Source organism: Orycteropus afer, unplaced genomic scaffold, assembly GCF_000298275.1.
Source record: "Orycteropus afer afer isolate SDZICR_OR568_19922 unplaced genomic scaffold, OryAfe1.0 scaffold00420, whole genome shotgun sequence".
Taxonomy (NCBI): Eukaryota; Metazoa; Chordata; class Mammalia; order Tubulidentata; family Orycteropodidae; genus Orycteropus; species Orycteropus afer.
The window spans coordinates 1,131,449-1,149,324 of NW_006922007.1; the positions used below are offsets into that span (position 1 = coordinate 1,131,449).

Consider the following 17,876-nt stretch of genomic DNA (forward strand, 5'->3'; position numbering starts at 1 on the left):
GAGGAGTGGCTGGTGGGTTTGAACCGCCAGCCTTCTGGTTAGCAGTCAAGTGCTTTTAGCCACTATGTTACCAAATGCCTTAGGCACTGTATAAACCTTCAAAAACAGTGGAAACCACTAAAAAAAAAAAAAAAAAGTGATAAAGGAACCCTGGTGACTCAGTGGTAAAGCGCTCTACTGATAACCAAAGGATCAACTATCTGAAGCCACCAACTTCTCTGTGGGAGAGAGATGTAGCAATTTGCTTCCATGAAGATTTTCAGCTTTAGAAACTTATGGGGGCAGCTCTACTCTGCCCTGTGTGGTCACTGATTCGGTGATTCGGTGACTTGATGGCAATGAGTTTTTTTGTTTTTTTTTTTTAAATAAAAATGACAGACGGAGTAAAGATATTAGGGAGAAAAAAACCCCTAAACTTTAAATAGGTACTATATAATTCAGCATTGTATTTAGGGTTGAGGTCCCTGGTTGCCAAAGTGAGAAGGGAAGAAATCTTAGAATGTTAGAAAGACCATTGTGCTGTTCAGTGGGGAAACTGAGGTCCCTAGAGGAAGAGGAGGCCCGTGCCTTAGGTGATGCACAGGCTGGGTGACAGAATGGAATAGATACCATCTTTTCAGCCCTGAAACCCAACTCTGGACTCTTGATTCTCTTGATCTGATAAGGGGGAGCCCTGTAAGCCAGAGACTGTTTCCCCTGGTAACTATGTCACGTGGTCCATCAGTGGGACACTGGCCAGTGTCCTCAACAGGGAATGGAAATTTGCCCGTGCTTGGCCTCTTGTGACCTCTGGTAAAGGGCTCGGGCGTGAAGCTTCACCCTCAGTCAGGGACCTCACCTTGGAAACTACTCCTTTGGGCACCCCACACTGTCCTCCACAAGGGCCTTTAAAAATGTCACCTGTTGAGCATCTACCATGTGCCAGGGCCTACACAGGGCACTGTACACTTGCCCTTCCTTTGAAAAGCCTCAGTAGCCCTTAGATGCCCCAACTCTTCTCCATTTACTGGTGAGGGAAACTGAGACTCACAGAGCTTAACTTCCTTGCCTAAGGCAATGCAGTTAGAATGGGGCTAGGGGGTGGTGGGGTTGTTAACCTTGCAAGGCTTTGGAGGGCGTTTCCAAGGACCCACCCTGGGAGCACCTGTTTCTTCCCATTTTGAGTCGTGCCACATCAGCAAATAAAATCAAAACCAAATTCACTGCCATCGAGTCAATTCTGACTTATAGCAACCCTCTTTGGGTTTGCAAGGCAGTAAATCTTTACCGAAGTAGATTGCCCAGTCTTCCTGCCACAGAGTGGCTGGTGGGTTTGAACCGCCAACCTTCTGGTTAGCAATCAGATGCCTTAGGCACTGCACCACCAGAGCTCCTTTCATCAGCAAATGGAAGTCCTAAAAGCTTTACTCCATCCATGTCATTAAGATAGACTCTACTTTGAGATTGGGCAATCTACTTCCATAGAGATGTTGTTGTTGTTGTTATGTGCCGTCGAGTCAGACCCGACTCATAGCGACCCCTCCTTGCGTTTCCGAGGCAGTATCACTACGGAAGTAGATTGCCCCATCTTCCTTCCGAGGAGTGGCTGGTGGGTTTGAACCGCCAGCCTTCTGGTTGGCAGTCAAGTGCCTTAGGCACTATGCTACCAGAGCTCCCTCCATAGAGATACCTACCGCCTTGGAAACTCAAGGAGGGGTCGCTATGAGTCAAAACGATTCTACAGCAGTGAGTTTGATTGTTGGTTTTGGTTGCTACTTTGAGGAGGCAGCTCTTCCCTCATTGTGTTTTGAGTGCCTTCTGCCCTGAGGGACTCATCTTCCGGCACTATATTGGACAAAGTTTCAGGGCTATTCATAAAGTTTACCAGCACTATATCAGACAGTGTTTCACTGCTGCTCATAAGGTTTTCACTGGCCCATTCTTTGAGAAGTGGATGGCCCCTTTTTCCCAGAAGAAGGGACTACTCCGTGGAGAAGGACATCACACTTGGTAAAGTGGAGAGTCAGTGATAAAGGGCAAGACCCTCAACAAGATGGGTTGACATCGTGGCTGCAGCAATGGGCTGAAGTATAGCAAGGATTGTGGGGATGGCACACGACCCGGCAGTGTTTTGTTCTGTTGTACATAGGGTCACTGTGAGAGGGAGCTGACTCCATGGCCCCTAACAACACCACCACCCTGGGAGCAAGAAGAGAATGTGCTGGTTTCTTCTAGAGCAGTTGGCTGGGAGGCTAAGGAAGGAGGGGGGAACTCGAAACCAGATACTCCAGGGAGCAGACAAAGGCCTGAGGCTGGCACTACCTGAGCCCTTCCCTCAGGGACAGAGGTGGAGCCAATACTCTAGCTGTTCACCACCTTGGGAAACCCCATCCACACAGGTGACCCCCCTGAGCAGCCTGGGATGGCTCTCAGGGGAGGATACTCATGGCTCTAATTTCTTCCCATGGACTGATGACTAAGTAATAGTTAATGGTCCCTTAGTACAAATGGGGAAAGTGAGTCTTGGGGTGGCTAGGTGCTTACCTGAGGTCACACAGCAAGTTAGTGGCAGGGCCTGGAAATGAACTGAGAGCTCCAGCTTCCATCCAGGGCTCGTACTCCCGGAGACCCAATGCCTCATGGGATTTCCCTGCCTGCATTGCTAGCATATAAGCAGATCATTTGTGGAGTTCCTACTATATTCTAGGAAGCTTATGGTATCTCAGTGAATCTACGGAACACTCTAAGTGTTAAATATAGACAAGGATCTTGGCTTTCAGAGAGGTTAAGTAACCCTCCCAGGGCCACATAGCTTAAGGAGGCTGTGGGCAGGGAGCCCAGACTGGTTCTGCGTTAGTTTCCCAGTGGCTCAAAGGTCCTTTGTCTCTGTTGCTCTGTGTGACTCTAAGATCTGATGCCCTAAGTCCATGAGGTACCTAGAGGGTCACAGTCCTATGTTGTCCCTGCCCTCGACTTGCCTGGGCAGTTTGCCTTCAGGGACGACATGCCTCTGGTGCGGTTGGAGGTGGCCGATGAGTGGGTGAGGCCAGAGCAGGCTGTGGTCAGGTACCACATCGAAACAGTGTTCGCCCGCAGCTCCTGGGACTGGATCGGCTTGTACCGGGTGAGAATGGCAAGGGCGATCAGCCACTCTGGGCAGGAAGGGGCACTAAGGTGGGGTCCCTGGTTTGCCTAGAGTTTGATGTTGTACCCAGAGGCAGGCATTTGGGGTCACAACCCCCAATCTTCTCACCCCAGGTGGGTTTCCGCCACTGCAAGGACTACGTGGCTTACGTGTGGGCCAAACATGAGGATGTGGATGGGCACGTCTACCAGGTACTTAGGGGAGGGGGGAGGGGGGTTGCCATTGTCATTAGGGGCTCAGAGCTCGGCTTGGGTGCCCTTGAGGCTGCCTCTGACTCCATCCTCCACCAATACCCTGGGCCCACCAGGTGACGTTCAGTGAGGAATCACTGCCCAAGGGCCATGGAGACTTCATCCTGGGCTACTACAGCCACAACCACAGCATCCTCATTGGTGTCACTGAACCCTTCCAGGTAAGGAAACTGAGTCTTGGGCTAGCTAGGTATGAGGTACTAGAGGGTCACACTCCTATGTTGTCTCAGACTGTGGGTCGGAGATGCCCAGAGATGCTGTTCAAATTCCTCAGACTGACCTCCCTGGGAGGTCAACTGGTCCTCCAAGGGGAAAGGTGGGGGTGGTATCTTAGTCATCTAGTGCTGCTATAACAGAAATACCACAGATGGGTGGTTATAACAAACGCATTTATTTTCTCACAGTTCAGGAGGTTAGAAGTCTGAATTCAGGGTTCTGGCTCTGGGGAAGGCTTTCTTTCTCTGTTAGCTCTTTATCTCTTTAAGTTTCTGCTCCTAGGAGATCTTCACATAGCTGGACATCTCTCTTCCTTCATCTCTGCTCTGCTGGCTAGTTTAATCTCTTTTATATCTCAAAAGAGATTGACACGAGACATACCCTACATTGATCCTATCTCATTAACATAACAAAGACGACCACTTCCCAAATGGGATTATAACTGAAGGCATAGAGGCTTGCATTTCCAATATATATTTTTGGGGTACACAATTCAACTCATAACGGGTTCCAAGAAGCTTTAGTAGCTGGGTTGGGGGGACGAGGTACACCAGTAACCATGGTTCCCCTCAGATCTCGCTGCCTACCTCGGAGTTGGCTAGCAGCAGCACAGACAGCTCGGGGGCCAGCTCAGAGGATGAGGATGACAGCACCCTGGAACTACTTGCACCCAAGTCCCGCAGCCCCAGCCCTGGCAAGTCTAAACGGCACCGAAGCCGCAGCCCAGGTCTGGCCCGGCTACTCTAGCGAGCGCGGCTGGCCAGCGGGCCGAGGGCCGAAGCCAGGCTCCGACAGATGTGGCCACCGGCGCTCACCACCTTGGCTCCCGCAGCCCAGGTCTGGCCCGCTTCCCTGGCCTTGCCCTTCGACCCTCATCCCGAGAACGCCGTGGTGCCAGCCGCAGCCCCTCTCCTCAGAGCCGCCGTCTGCCCCGGGTAGCTCCTGACAGAAGTAGTGGTAGCAGCAGCCAGGGCAGTAGTGAGGAGGTGCCCTCCAGGTTGCCTGGCCCCTGGGCCTTCCCACCAGCTGTGCCTCGAAGCCTGGGCCTGCTGCCCGCCTTGCGCCTGGAAAGCGTAGACCCTGGTGGCAGCAGTCGCAGCGGCTCTTGGGGACCTGATCCGGATACCCCAGTCTCCAGCAGCCTGTCTCCCAGTCCTCAGGGCCAGCAGGGGCTGGAGGAGGGGGGCCTGGGTCCCTGAGAGGCAGAGTGTGGACCCATCTGCCCTCTTTGTCCCAATCTCCCGCAAACCCGCCTGCCTCTTTCCTGCTGCTGTTCCAGCTCAATCTGCACACCTGGGGTGGTCACCTGGGGCCCCCAAAACTCGGCCACCGCATCTCAACTGTGACAATCAGCAAAGCTCCATCCTGGCCTCCATCTGGGATGGAGGTGGGAACTCTGGCAGATGTCCCATCCGGGATGTCATCGTTAGGAATTAAATTCTCTAGCACCACTTCTGTCTCTTTCCTAACTTGTTAGCAGGGTGGAGGTGGTTATGTCAGAGGAAGGGACTCCAAAGGTAGAGGGGGGAGAAAACTGACATTTACATTACACACATTATCTCTTTCATCTGCATCACAATGCTGTGGGTTCACATCCCGTTCTTAGAACCACTTCACAGGTAAGGACACTGAAGCCTCCGAGAGGACTATAAGCCTCTGTTTTGGTTACTGAGTGCTGCTCTAACATAAATACCACAAATGGGATGGCTTTAGCAAACAGAAATTTATTCTCTTACAGTTTTGGGGGCTAGAAGTCCCAAGTTCAAAGTGCCAGGTCTAGGGGCTAGGTGAAAGCCCCTTGACCTTGGGCTTCAGTTCTGCCTCTTGCTTCTGGCCCACTGGAGCTGGAGGTGTCTCTAACTCAGGCAGCTACCAGCTGCTGAGGCTGACAAACCCAAGGTTGACAAGTTAAATGGCATAGTCCTGATACTACCAGACCACACAGCAGGCCGTTGATTCAAGTCCCATTAACAGTCCCAAGATTGGCAGGCTACTGAACAACAAGTCAGCTACATGCAGTGTTCAAGTGTGCCGAAAGCTGGAGACCTTTCTCAAAGTTCTTATATACTAGAAGGAGACATCCCTAAAGCAGCTACTCAGCTGCTCTAGTCGATTCCACCATGGAGTTAATTACCAATCTCACCATGGGGAATAACTACATCCAACTGTCCAGCCACTGAAAACCAGGCCCAGCCTAGTTGACACATAACTACCACAGCCTCTCAAGATCAGACACCTAATGGCTGTGCATTGGAGGGAGGGAATATTTCCTAGGTGCTAAGCTCTGGACATCGGGGCCGACTCGATGGCAAACAACAACAACAACAACAACAAGCTCTGGACATGTTCTGGTTCACTTAATCCTCAACAACCCTATGAGGTAGCTCCAGTTTACAACCCCCTTTTTCAGAGGAAGCTCAGAGTGAAGGGGACAGGGGTGTCCCTTTCTCAGGAGCAGAGGGAGAATTGAATTTAGATTTAGGGCAGAGTGGTCCAGGGCTGGGCTAGGAGAGACGCAACAGCTGTCAAGTGGCCCCTCCCCAGTGTCCCTGTCATGGATTAAGACACAGGCACCTGTGTGACATCCCTCTTTCCCCACCTGCTGCTCAGGCATCCCTGCAGCAGCCAGGCACCACTGGGGTCCATGAGACACATACTAATTTTGTGACATGAGTATACTCCCCTGGGCTGTACCTCTTGGACTACTGCAATAAGTTACCTCCTCCACCTTCCCATCTGAATGAGAAGTTGCCTAGCAAGGTCCACGCCCAGGGCCTCAGAGAGGCCTTTCTTCTGAACAACACATCCTACCACAGAGGGGATGCATCACCAGCCCAAGGTCACCCACAGCAGCAGGAGACATTGATCAGCACTTAGGCCATGGGGTCCTCCCCTTCCAACCTCTGGTTGCCCACAAAAACCCCTGCCATGCTTCAGTCTAACCCATGGAGAGGGAGCGGAGGCCCCCAGGGCCTGGCAAAGCCAAAGTCAAGGTCAAGGTCCAGGCTGGTACCCAGGAGAGCTGCAACTGAGATCACTGGGTCCAGGCTTTCTGCTGCCCAGTGGGGCTCTGTGCTGCCTGGGTCAGCTGCAGGCACTGGTTGTAGAATGTCACAGGGGTTCCTGGGTGCTCTGAAGGCCATACCTGTCCCTCTTCCGGGCCTGCATCCCAGACCTGGAGTCGCTTCTGTTGAAGCCGCCGTAAGTGTCGAGCAGACACTTGGATGGCCCTAGGGCCTCCGGGACAGCTGTGGGGAGAGAAGAATGGTGCAGGTGGTCAGACTGACAAGGATCCCAGGTGGAGAGACTGAGGCCCAGAGAGAGTAGAGGTGGGGCCAGGGCCACCAGCAAAGAAGGGAGACAGGGTTACACCTAGGAGGGGGCAGAATAAACCCTGGGCTGAGGCCAGGATTCTACATTAACTAGGTGGCTGTGGGGCCTTGGACCCAGCCTAGGCCTTGGTTTCCTCCCCTGCAAAATGGGCAGGATCACAGTGGCTGGCTTTCAGGATCAGAATCAAATGCAACTGTGAATCAGGGTTAAGAGTTAAGCAAGCAGACAAGCCTTGGGCTAAGTGCAACACAAGCACCATCTCCTTGGCTTCCACAACCAATTTCAGATAAGGAAATGGAGGCTCAGAAAACTCAAGCGCTATTTCTACATATGTATTTGTGTGTGCTTAAGAATGTCCATGTAACTAGAACTAATGGGGCAAAGTTATGATAACTTCTTAGGCACCCTGGTGGAGCAAGTTGTTGGACCTGTGGGTTTGGAACCATGGTCGCAGGGAACATCAAGCTCAATTGGCATAACATACTACACAACATTGATCTACGTTTTACTTTGGTGAGTAGTGACTGGGGTCTTAAAAGCTTGCAAGTGGCCATCTAGATGCAACGATAGGTCTCTCCTCATTCAGAACACAGAAGAATGAAGAAAACCAAAGATCCATGGAAACAATTAGTCCAAGGGACTAGTAGTCGAAGCAAACTTCAGCCTGTCTGACCATGAAACCAAAGAGCAAGATGGTGCCTGGCTACCTCTGCAACCACTTGGAAAGGGATTAGTGCAGGAGGTACTGGATAGAGTGGGAGAACAATATGGAACTAAACTCAGAATCATAAAATAAAATTTAAAAAGACCAGGTTGACTGGTCTGATAGAGCCTGGTGAGACCCCCAAGACTATGTATGGCCCCTAGTTACCCTTCAGGTCTGGAACTGAACTCATTCCTGTGGCTTCCACCCAGGCAATAGACAAGCATATGGGGTGAACATTTATATCAGGTAGATACACTCCTTAGATCAATCATGGGAGATCAGAAGGGCAGTATTGTGCATAGGGAAATAGCTCAAGGCGCAGGAATGCATAGGAAAGAAGGACACAGGGAAGAGGTAGCTACAGGGAAGAAGGGGGAAAGGAGCTGTTGCATTGTGGGGAAATGCAGTCAATGTTGTGAAGCAAAATGTCTATGAATTGCTGTATGGAAAATGAATTTGCTCTGTAAACTTTCACCCAAATCACAATAAAAATTAAAAAAAAAAAAAAAAAAAGATCAAGCAACTTGATAAGGTCATGTAGGAGGTAAATGACTGAGGAGAGATGCCACTCACATGGGCCAACTGCAGAGCTCCAGCTGGACCAGGGTGGCGAAGAGGGGGTGATGACAGTGAGCTCAGAGGCCCCTGGCCCCCTCTTACGCCCCCTCGGCCAAGCCTATGGAGGGGTGAGGGTCTCTTATGCCCCACCCAGCCTTCCTGTCACTCACCTTTTGTCCTCAGCACAGTCCAGGGGAGGAGCCAGCTTGAAGCAGCTCTGGCCCGGCAGTTCCCAAAGTGTGTTGGTGCCCACTGGTGGGCTGTGGAGCCTCAGGAAGCGCGCCAGGCTGTGGGCAGAGGCAGGCTCAGGCCAAGAAGCGCTGCGCCAGCCAGGGGCCCCATCCCAGGGCCTGGCAGCAGGGACCCACCCCCAGAGTCTGAGCAGGCCTCACCGACGTGTGCAATTGCAATGGAAGAGGGGCTGGTGGGCACTGTTGAGCAGCTGAAACTTGGTCTCCCGGGGCTCGATCCTGTGCTCACATAGGTCCAGGTGGCGGAAGCTACGGCAAGCCTGGTGAGCAGCTGGGGGCGGGAGCAGTGGTGAGGGAAGCCCAGTGACTCAGGGCATCCCCATCACTGCACCACCATCCAGGTGCCACCTTGGCAACCATACTCTCTCTCACACACACACACAGTTCCTGTGGTTCCTACTCTGCATGTCCTCCAGGGCTGTACCCAAGTGCTGAGCGGGGCTGGTTAGGGAAGGCTTCCTGGAGGCAGAGGCTTCCAGGCTCTGGCTGAATCAGGAAGTGACAAACACTCCAGGCAGAACAGCACTTGCAAAGGCCCAGAGGTGGCTGAGAGCACTCGACTCGTGAGTGAGCAAATGAAGTCTGTGGACTTGGAGCTTCTACTCTGGGGTACGGTCTGTCGGTCCAGAGCCTGAGGGTGATGGGGTGTCATCAGCTGAAGGAAAGAGGAGCCACGGCAAGAGTTCGAGCAGGGGGTGACACGGTCAAGTTGATGGTTTATGAAAACCCCTCTGGCTGCATTGTGATTTGATGGAATGGGAGTGGTGGGGACACTCTGAGAGGAGTGTAGAACAGGACGGGAGGTGACACACACCTCTTCATGCTAGGAGCCCCAAGAGACAGGAGTCCTTCCAGCAGGGAGGGGCTGTGTTCCCAAGCCAAACGTTACCCTGCAGCCACCTGTCTTCCAGGAAAGGCGATTGCACCTACAGTGCAGGTCACAGGCCCAGCTGGGTTGGGCCCTGAGCTCACCTTTGGGTTTTAGGCCGTTCCGTGGCCCCTGGAGGCCGGGACGGGGCACCCGCAGGGTTGTGCTGCTGACTTTGCTGAGGTGCTTGGGCCTTTCCAGCTGTGGTGACCACTTCTGAGGGTGTTGCTTTTTTCTGGCCTTGCTGGAGGCCGGACTGGGAGTCAGGGGGGTGGCTCCCGGAGAGGAGCTCCAGGAGGCATTGTAGAATGTCCTGGGCTGGAGGCGGGCAAGGGGGGCTGAACCATAGGTCCTACACCTGGGGGATGGCAACCGGTGGCAGTTAGTGATCTGGAATTCCCTTTCCTAGAAGGCCCTGGGGTTGTCTCCATGGAGCCAAGACTCTACCAGTCCCACCTGTCTCTCACTGGACTATGGGGGGGGGGGCACCAGGGAGGGTCTGCATCCTGGACAGGCAGGACGGACAGACAGATGGCCTCCCTCCTCAGGCTTGGAGGCTGCTCCTCGGCTGGGAAGGGGCTCAGGGAGAGCAGTTGCATACCCGCCCCACCAGTACCACTCCACACAGGCCTCCTGCCGTTCCAGGACGAAGCAGGGGATCTCCATGATGTTGAAGAAGGCCACACCCACGATGTCCGAGATGGAGTCACGCTGGTTCCGCAGGCATTGCTGGAACCTGCCCAGAGCTGGCATTCAGGTCTCCGGACCACAGAGGGCCACCTGGCCCCCAGTCCACACCCTAACACCACCAGCCAGATGGCCTGGGGCCCAAGAGTCCCTTCTCTCAGGCCTCAGCTCTCCCACCTGCACACTGGGGTCCAGACTAACGCATCCTGAAGAAGCTTCTGGAATTCCAGAGTCTGCACCCAGAAACTGGGCCAACTCTGCTGAGCCCTGTGCCCCCAGCCCTCCGTGCCTGCCACTCACCTGGCATCACAGTCGCAGTGGGAAATGGTGTGGAAGCGGTAGTTTCGGATGCCATAGTTGTACTGGAAGGGTGAGATGTTCTGTGGGCAGCGGTCGTGTTCCCGGCAGCAGAGATCGGGGCCCTGGAAGACCCTTGCAGGGAGGGGAGGGGGGGGTGCTAGCTCAGCAGAGTTCTGGACACCACACACTAGCTACACCCACATGCTATCAAGAGCGCGGCCCTGGCATGGATGCCCTGCAAGCCTGTTACTCTTCCTCTGTAGAATTCTTACAACTGGAAAACCTGAAGAGAGTGCTAAGGCCCACGGCCCTGGTGTGAAGGTGCTGATGCTGGGAGGCCACCCAGAAACACACGGGAAGAACTGGAATCTGCCTCCAGAGTTCCCGTGCTCACACCCAATAAAATCCAAAGTTAGGAATGTGCGTGGCACAGAATGCAGGAAGACAGGGTGTGCCTTTTCTTGCTGGCATGATGAGGTGTTGCCAGGATGCCAACCTGCTCCAACGCAGGTGCCAAGCCCTCTTCCTTCAGCCCTCCGTGTAAATGCACAGGCAGCTTGTGCCAAGAGCAGAAAAAAAGGCACTGAGTTTATCACCGTCTGAGCAACAGCACTGTTATTTCAGCGCTGCCCACACCCAAGTTCATGGAAGCCTTCACGGCGGCACTGGCTCCATTCTATAGATGAGAGGACTGAGGTCCAGAGAGGACAAGGGACTTGCCCACCTTGTACGTGTTGAGCTGGGATTTGAACCGAGGTCTTTGAGCTCTATGCCACAAAGCCTGCTATTAGTGGCTTTTTGGCTCAGTAGTTGCTGGAGCCACTCCAACTTGCTCCCTCCCTTGGTTTGGTGATTAACGAGGACTCCCAGGTTTGAGCAGGCCCTTCTCCATCTGTCACCTCCTTTAAGCATCCCATGATGCGACTCATTGTCACCTCCACTTTACAAATGAGGACATTGAAGCTCAGAGTGGTTAAATCATTTCCCCAAGGACACACAGCCTGGGAGAGTGGGGGCCAACACTAAAGCCTGTACTTCCTCCCTTACCCAGGACCCCAGGGCTCACCTAGCTCTGAGAAGTTCCTGGCCGAGTCCCCGACGCCACACCACAGTGTGCCAGGCATGGTCCAGCCTCTCTTGGCCCGGTGGCATCCCCCGCCATTCTGTCCGGCGGCTCGCTTCTTCCTGGCCTCTGCTGGCGGCTCCCCGGGCCCTCGGCAGGCAGCCCACTGACTCTGAAGGGTGTTCAGGACTCTCTGCAACTCCGGCCCAGGGGTGTGTGTGAAGGCGCCCCGAGTGGTCTCATGCGTACAGAGGGTACGGAAGACTGTGGTGAGCTCGCGCTCATCTTGCCGGCTACACGCCTGCAGCTTCCCACGCCCATCCCAGCGGGCGTGGAACAGGGCCAGCCCCTGGGCATCCTTGCCTAGGAAGCTCAGGTACCCCAGGGGGCCACCGGGCGTGGGCGCAGACAAGTGGCAGGATGTGCTGTCCCAGCGGAGAGCAGGGGAGTCTCCCAGAGCCACCTTTAGGAAGCTCAGCACCCCCAGCAGCGCCCCTACAACCCCCATCCCTCCCCGGCCCAGGGTGGTCAGACAAAGCCCCAGGGACGCCTGCCCCCGTCAGCCTACAAGGGAGCCTCTGCAGCCGAGCGGAAGAGGTGCCGCGGCTCCAATGAATGGAGCTGCGGGAGGAGGAGGAAGGCGGCTGGAGTGTGGGGTGATCTCGAGCCTGTAACTGAATCCACCGGCCGCGCAGGCCGCTGATTGGCCAAGGAGTGTACTTGCCGGGGCCCACGCCCCCACTCACCCTGCCCTTCTCAGCGCCATCCAGTCACCTGCTGCCAGGCCCCGCCCATAAAGGGTCTGTGGGCGCCAAAGTCCCGGGCACTGGTGGGGCCTGGAGTCATCTGCATATCCCTGGAGAGGGAGTAGGTTCAAGGATCTCAGAGCCCCTTCTTGTTCCCTTACCCAGAAGTGGCTGCCACACTCACCTCCATCAGCCTGGCAGAAGTCCATGAGTCAGTCATCACAGCTGGGTGGAAGAGGTGAGGGCAGGGCTGGGGCTCTGTGCCCACCACCCTTGGAGCTCAGGGGCTTCTGGGAAAAGGAATACCCATCCCCTGACCACCTGGGTGCTTCCTCTCCAGTTCTGGTCCTTGGAAAGGCTCTTGGCATATCCAGGGGCAGGGCCCCAGGGCTCCCACTTCCTGGAACTCTGAGCACCTGCCCTGGTGGAAGATCAGCTCTCCGGGTCTAACTGTGGAGACGCAGTGGGAGCAGGACTTGAGGGCAATGTGGGTGGGGCTGGCACTCTCCCCTTGGAAGGACTGTGGTCCCCAGAAGAGCCAAGGGTGGCCAGACTCTGGGGCTACGGTACCTCCATCCCTGGACTGTAACCAGCTGGGGGATATGCAGTCATCATATATGTCCCCATGCTATGAGTCAGGTCCGACTCGAGGGCACATAACAACAATAACATATATGTCCCCAAGAGAGATGTGTCCTTCCAGCAGGGAGGGGTCCTTTTATTGGGGACCATTGCACTATGTCATCAGGGAACCAAACTCAAATCAAACCCACTGCCATACGTCAGGAGCTCTGGTGGCATAGTGCCTAAGGCACTTGATTGCTAACCAGAAGGCTGGTGGTTCAAACCCACCAGCCACTCCTCAGAAGAAAGGTTGGGCAATCTACTTCCATAGTGATACCGGCTCAGAAACCCAAGGAGGGGTCGCTATGAGTCAGATCCGACTCAACGGCAGTGGGTTTGGAGCCATTGTGTCAGTTATTACTCATAGCGAGTCCCACATGGTTTCCAAGGCTGTAAATCTGTATAGGAGTAGATTGCCTCATCTTCCACCTGCAGAGCAACAGGTGGGTTTGAACTGCCGACCCTGTACTTAGCAGCCAAATGCCTTACCCACTGCACCGCCAGAGCTCCTTAACGATCAGGGGAAGCTGAAGTGATTGCAGTCAGAGTGCAGGTGAAGAAACTCAACTTAGTGAGGTGAGGAAACCACAGGTCACAGGCCTAGGTAGGGAGGGGCTGGAGCCTGAGTGTGGCGCTCTTAGGGGGCTTTGCTGGGGCGGGGGTCAGGGCTAGCCAGGGCAGGGACTTATCTGTCTGACCACCTCCTTATGAGCTTTCTGCTCCCCCAACACCCCTCAATCTCCATAGAGTCTCTTTCTGTGTATGAACCCCAGTGAGGGGGAGCCCAGGCAGAGATGAGGGTTCAAGCCCATCTCTATGGCCTTAGTACCAGCCTGGGCCTGTGACCCAAAGGCTCTTGTCTGGGAACAATAAGGAGAAAGGAAAGTGGTGGGGGTGCCTCAGGAGCCAAACTCATTTCAAGTCAAGAAAGTGGGTGTGGGTGGGGGCAGGGCCGGTGGGGGCAGAGGTGGTGGGATACACAGATTCCTAAGGACAGAGCCGTGACTGAGCAAAGGTGGTTCCTTTCTGAAGAATTCCAACATTGGAAAACCATGTTCTGGAATTTTCCCAATTCTAGGGACTGCTACCCACCTCTGCCCTCATTGTCCTGATTCCAACCGTTCCCTGCCTGCGTTACTATGGCAGGAACATAACTTTCCAGGTCAGACATGCCAGGTCCATCTGTGTGGCCCTGGGCAAGTCTTCACTTCTCTGAGCCTCAGTTTCCTCTTCACCTCTGCCATGGACATAGTGACAGTCACCCCATGGGGCTTGGGTAAGACTAGGTACTGAGCCTGACTGTCAGAACCCTGTCCTGTTCCTTTAGCCTCAGGATATCCCTGGACGAGAAGTGATTGCCCAGGGAGACCAACACCCAAGGTTTTTGACCTCAGCATCCACATCCAGTCCCAGCGAGGCCACTGCCTGGCTGTTTGACTTAGAGCTTGTCCCTGGCCCTTTCTGGGCCTGGCTTTCCTTCTCTGTGCAGTGAGGAGCTGGGAGTTGATCTCTGTGGTCTTTTCCAGTCTGGTCCCAAAGGGAGCCAGGCCAGTGCCTGCCCAGGCCTCAAGAGGGTGTCACTGGGCTTTCCCTTCAGACTCCACCAGGGTGACCACGCCTGTCAGCCTCTGGAACAGGCTCTAGTGCCCTACTTCCCATCACTGGGTCCATCAGAGGCCTCAGTGCAGAAGGTTGGAGTGAGCAAACCAGCAGAACAGGACAGCTGGGTCCTGCAGATGCCAGGGGACCAAGGCTTTCCCCTGAGTCTCCACCTCTCCAGGGTGGGGGAGGGTGCATGGTGAGTGCCAGTGGGGAGTGAGGGATGGGGGCCGGGGAGAAGGTGTTCCCTTCGCCCTCCCCTTTGTGTGTTTCTACCCCATCTCTCTCCATCACTATGTCTCCTTTTGACAGCTCTCTCATTTTCTTTGTCTCTTGGTCTCTTTCCCTCTCTGGCTCTGCTTCTCATCACTTCCTTCTGTCTCCTCTAGCTTGCTGTCTCCCTCTCTTTTTCTGCCAGTTTCTTTCTCTTTTTTGTTCCTCTCTGCCTCTCCTTGCAGTTTGTCACTGTTCCTCTCCGTTTCCCTGTCTTTGTCTCAGACACTCTCTCTCTGCCTCCTTTCCTTCTGATTTCTCATTTTCCCTGCCCTTCTGTCTCTCTCTACTCTTATTCTCTCCATCTCTCTCTCTCCCTCACACACACACACACACACACACACACACCACATGATCCATGATAGTCCCTCCTTCTCCTGTCTCTCATATTTTCTCCATCCTGTTTCTCTTGCTAAGGAGCTCTGGTGGTGTAGTGACTAAGGTATTTGACTGCTAACCAAAAGGTCAGTGGTTCAAACCCACTAGACACTCCATGGAAGAAAGATGGGGCAGTCTGCTTCCATAAAGATTTACAGCCTTGGAAACCCAATGAGGGTCGCTGTGAGTTGGAATCAACTCAATGGCAATGAGCTTGGTTTTTGGTGTGGTCTCTTTGGGTATCTTTCTGTGCATCTCTCCCTACTCATTTTCTCTTTCCCATCTCTCTCTCTGTCTCTCTCTCTCTCACACACACACACACACACGCACACGCGCACACACACACAAGCACACTCCATATCACTCCCTCCTTCTCTGTCTCTCACATTGTCTCCATCCTGTTGTTTCTCTCTCTGTGTGTATCTCTCTGTGTGTCTCATTTTGTATTTCCTCCTCTGCCTCTCATCGATTTTCCTTTCTTCCTTCTCTGGCTGCCCTCCCTCTGCCCACTGGGACCCAGGGCCCAGGACCACAGAGATGCCCACCATGTGCCTTGTCCTTTCTGTTCACATTTTCTAGCCATGACCTCATCTAATGTCACATCCATGCCCCTCCCTGGGGAGACAGGCCGGGCAGGTCTCTCACCCCATTGTAGAGATGGATGAGTGAGCCCCAGAAGAGAAGTGACTTGCTGCAAGTCCCGATGTGGAACAAGGGAGAAGCCAGGTCTGCTCCCCTCAGGGCAGACTCTTGCTCCATGAAGCCTCCCCAACTCTGGGCCTTTCTCCTATGGTCCTGGCTGGGTGCCCCTCCCTCTGCCTAGAGGACTCTGCTGCTCTGTGCCAGGAGAATGGAGCAAGCAGTGCCTAGCTCCAGCATTCTGTGCTCACTCAGAACAGTTACTGAGTGTCTACTATGCACCAGGCACAGGGTGAGGCCCTGGACAGACCATGCTCTAGTGAGGTGGGGAGGGACCTTGTATCCTGAAGGGACCAGACCAGGGCCTGAATGCCAGGTGCAACCTCACAGATAGAAGTACAGGAGATTTATTGCAGGAAAGGTCTGGAAAAGGGGGAGGGAGCAAGATTGAGCACAGAAGCTGTTTCGGTTACCTAGTGCTGCCATAGGAGGAGCTCTGGTGGCATTGTGTTTAAGCATTTGACTGCTAATCAAAAGGCTGGTGGCCACTAGCCGCTCCATGGGAGAAAGATGAGGCAGTCTGATTCCATAAAGATGGAAACTGTGGGGCAGTTCTGTTCTGTCCTAGAGGGTCGCTATGAGTTGGAATAGACTCAATGGCAGTGGGTCATAGTGACCCCCTTTGGGTTTCTGAGGCAGTAAATCTTTATGGAAGTAGATTGCCCAGTCTTCCTTCTGCAGAGTGGCTGGTCGCTTTGAACCACCAACCTTCTGGTTAGCTGTAAAATGCCTTGGGTACTATGTCACCAGAGCTCCTTATAACAGAAATACCAAAAGTGGGTGGCATAACAAAAAGAAAGTTTGTTTTTTCACAGTTTAGGAGGCTTAAAATCAAAATTCAGAGTGCTGGCTCTAGGGGAAGGCTTGTCTGTTGTGTCTTCTGAGCTTTGCTCCTCGGCAATCTTCATATGACTTGGCATTTCTCTTCCCTCATCTCTGCTTCCTTCATTGCTTGTATACTCTTTTTTATATCTCAAAAATCACCAGTTGTCTGTTAGTTTGTCATACTGTGGTGTATTGTGTGTTGCTTTGAGGCCGGAGGCTATGTCACCCATATTTCAAATACCAGCAGTATCACCCATGGTGGATAGGTTTCAGCAGAGCTTCCAGACTAAGACAGAGTCAGAAGAAGGAAGGAGCCATCCACTTCTCAAAGAATTGGCCAATGAAAACCTTAAGAACAACAATGAAACACTGTCTGATATATTACTGGAAAACTTTATGGATAACCCTGAAACATTGTCTGATACAGTGCTGGAAGATGAGTCCCTCAGGTTGGAAGGCAGTCAAAAAAACGACTAGGGAGGAGCTGCCTCCTCAAGTAGAATTGACCCTAATGACCTGGATGGAGTAAAGCTTTCAGGACCTCCATTTGCTGAGGGGGCACAACTCAGGATGGGAAGAAACAGCCATAAACATCCATTAATAATAAGAATGTGGAATGTATGAAGTATGAATGTAGGAAAATTGGAAGTTGCCAAAAATGAAATGGAAAGCATAATGATCAATATCCTAGGCATTAGTGAGCTGAAATGGACGGGTTTCAGTCTTTTTTGTTGTTGTTTTTTGAGAGTGTTTGATTTATTTTTCATTTTTGCAGTGTTTTCTCCCTTCCCCTCCCACCTAGAGGTAATTAATACTACTATTATTCTAATTTATGCACAAACCACTAAAGCCAAAGATGAGGAAATTGAAGATTTTTACCAACTTCTACAGTTTGAAATTGACCAAACATGCAATCAAGATGTATTGATTATTACTGGTGATTGGAATGTGAAAGTTGGAAACAAAGAAGAATCACTGGTAGTTGGAAAATATGGTCTTGGTGATAGAAATGATGCTGGAGATTATATGATAGAGTTTTGCAAGACCAAAGACATATTCATTGCAGATGCCTTTATTGAACAACATAAATGATGGCTATAAACATAGCCCTCACCAGAAGGAATACACAGGGATAAGATTGACTACATCTGTGGAAAGAGGCGATGGAGAAGCTCAATATCTTCAGCCAAAACAAGGCCAGGAGCTGACTGTGGAACAGACCATCAATTGCTAATATGAAAATTCAAATTGAAGCTGAAGAAAATTAAAACAAATCCATGAGAGCCAAAACATGACCTTTATTATATCCCAACTGAATTAGAGACCATCTGAAGAAAAGATTTGACACATTGAATACCAGTGACTGAAAACTAGA

The 17,876-nt window shown here is 52.8% G+C and overlaps 2 protein-coding genes across 2 annotated transcripts in view; one reads left to right on the top strand and one right to left on the bottom strand.

Annotated features, from left to right (window-relative positions):
- Positions 1-4,790, top strand: part of INPP5J (inositol polyphosphate-5-phosphatase J) — a 9,991-nt gene extending 5,201 nt beyond the window's left edge. The window contains exons 9-13 of the mRNA XM_007953932.2: positions 2,966-3,103; positions 3,238-3,315; positions 3,432-3,536; positions 4,165-4,318; positions 4,429-4,790. Of these exons, the coding sequence (XP_007952123.1) occupies positions 2,966-3,103; positions 3,238-3,315; positions 3,432-3,536; positions 4,165-4,318; positions 4,429-4,790 (837 nt within the window). The remainder of the gene's footprint in view (positions 1-2,965; positions 3,104-3,237; positions 3,316-3,431; positions 3,537-4,164; positions 4,319-4,428) is intronic.
- A 1,835-nt stretch (positions 4,791-6,625) lies between these two features.
- PLA2G3 (phospholipase A2 group III) lies at positions 6,626-11,865 on the bottom strand. The gene is made up of 7 exons (XM_007953934.1): positions 11,342-11,865; positions 10,295-10,426; positions 9,909-10,043; positions 9,412-9,665; positions 8,581-8,710; positions 8,359-8,475; positions 6,626-6,839 (listed from the first exon to the last, which is right to left on the bottom strand). Exons 1-7 carry the CDS (start codon positions 11,863-11,865, stop codon positions 6,626-6,628), a joined length of 1,506 nt encoding a protein of 501 aa, XP_007952125.1.
- Positions 11,866-17,876: the final 6,011 nt, after the last annotated feature.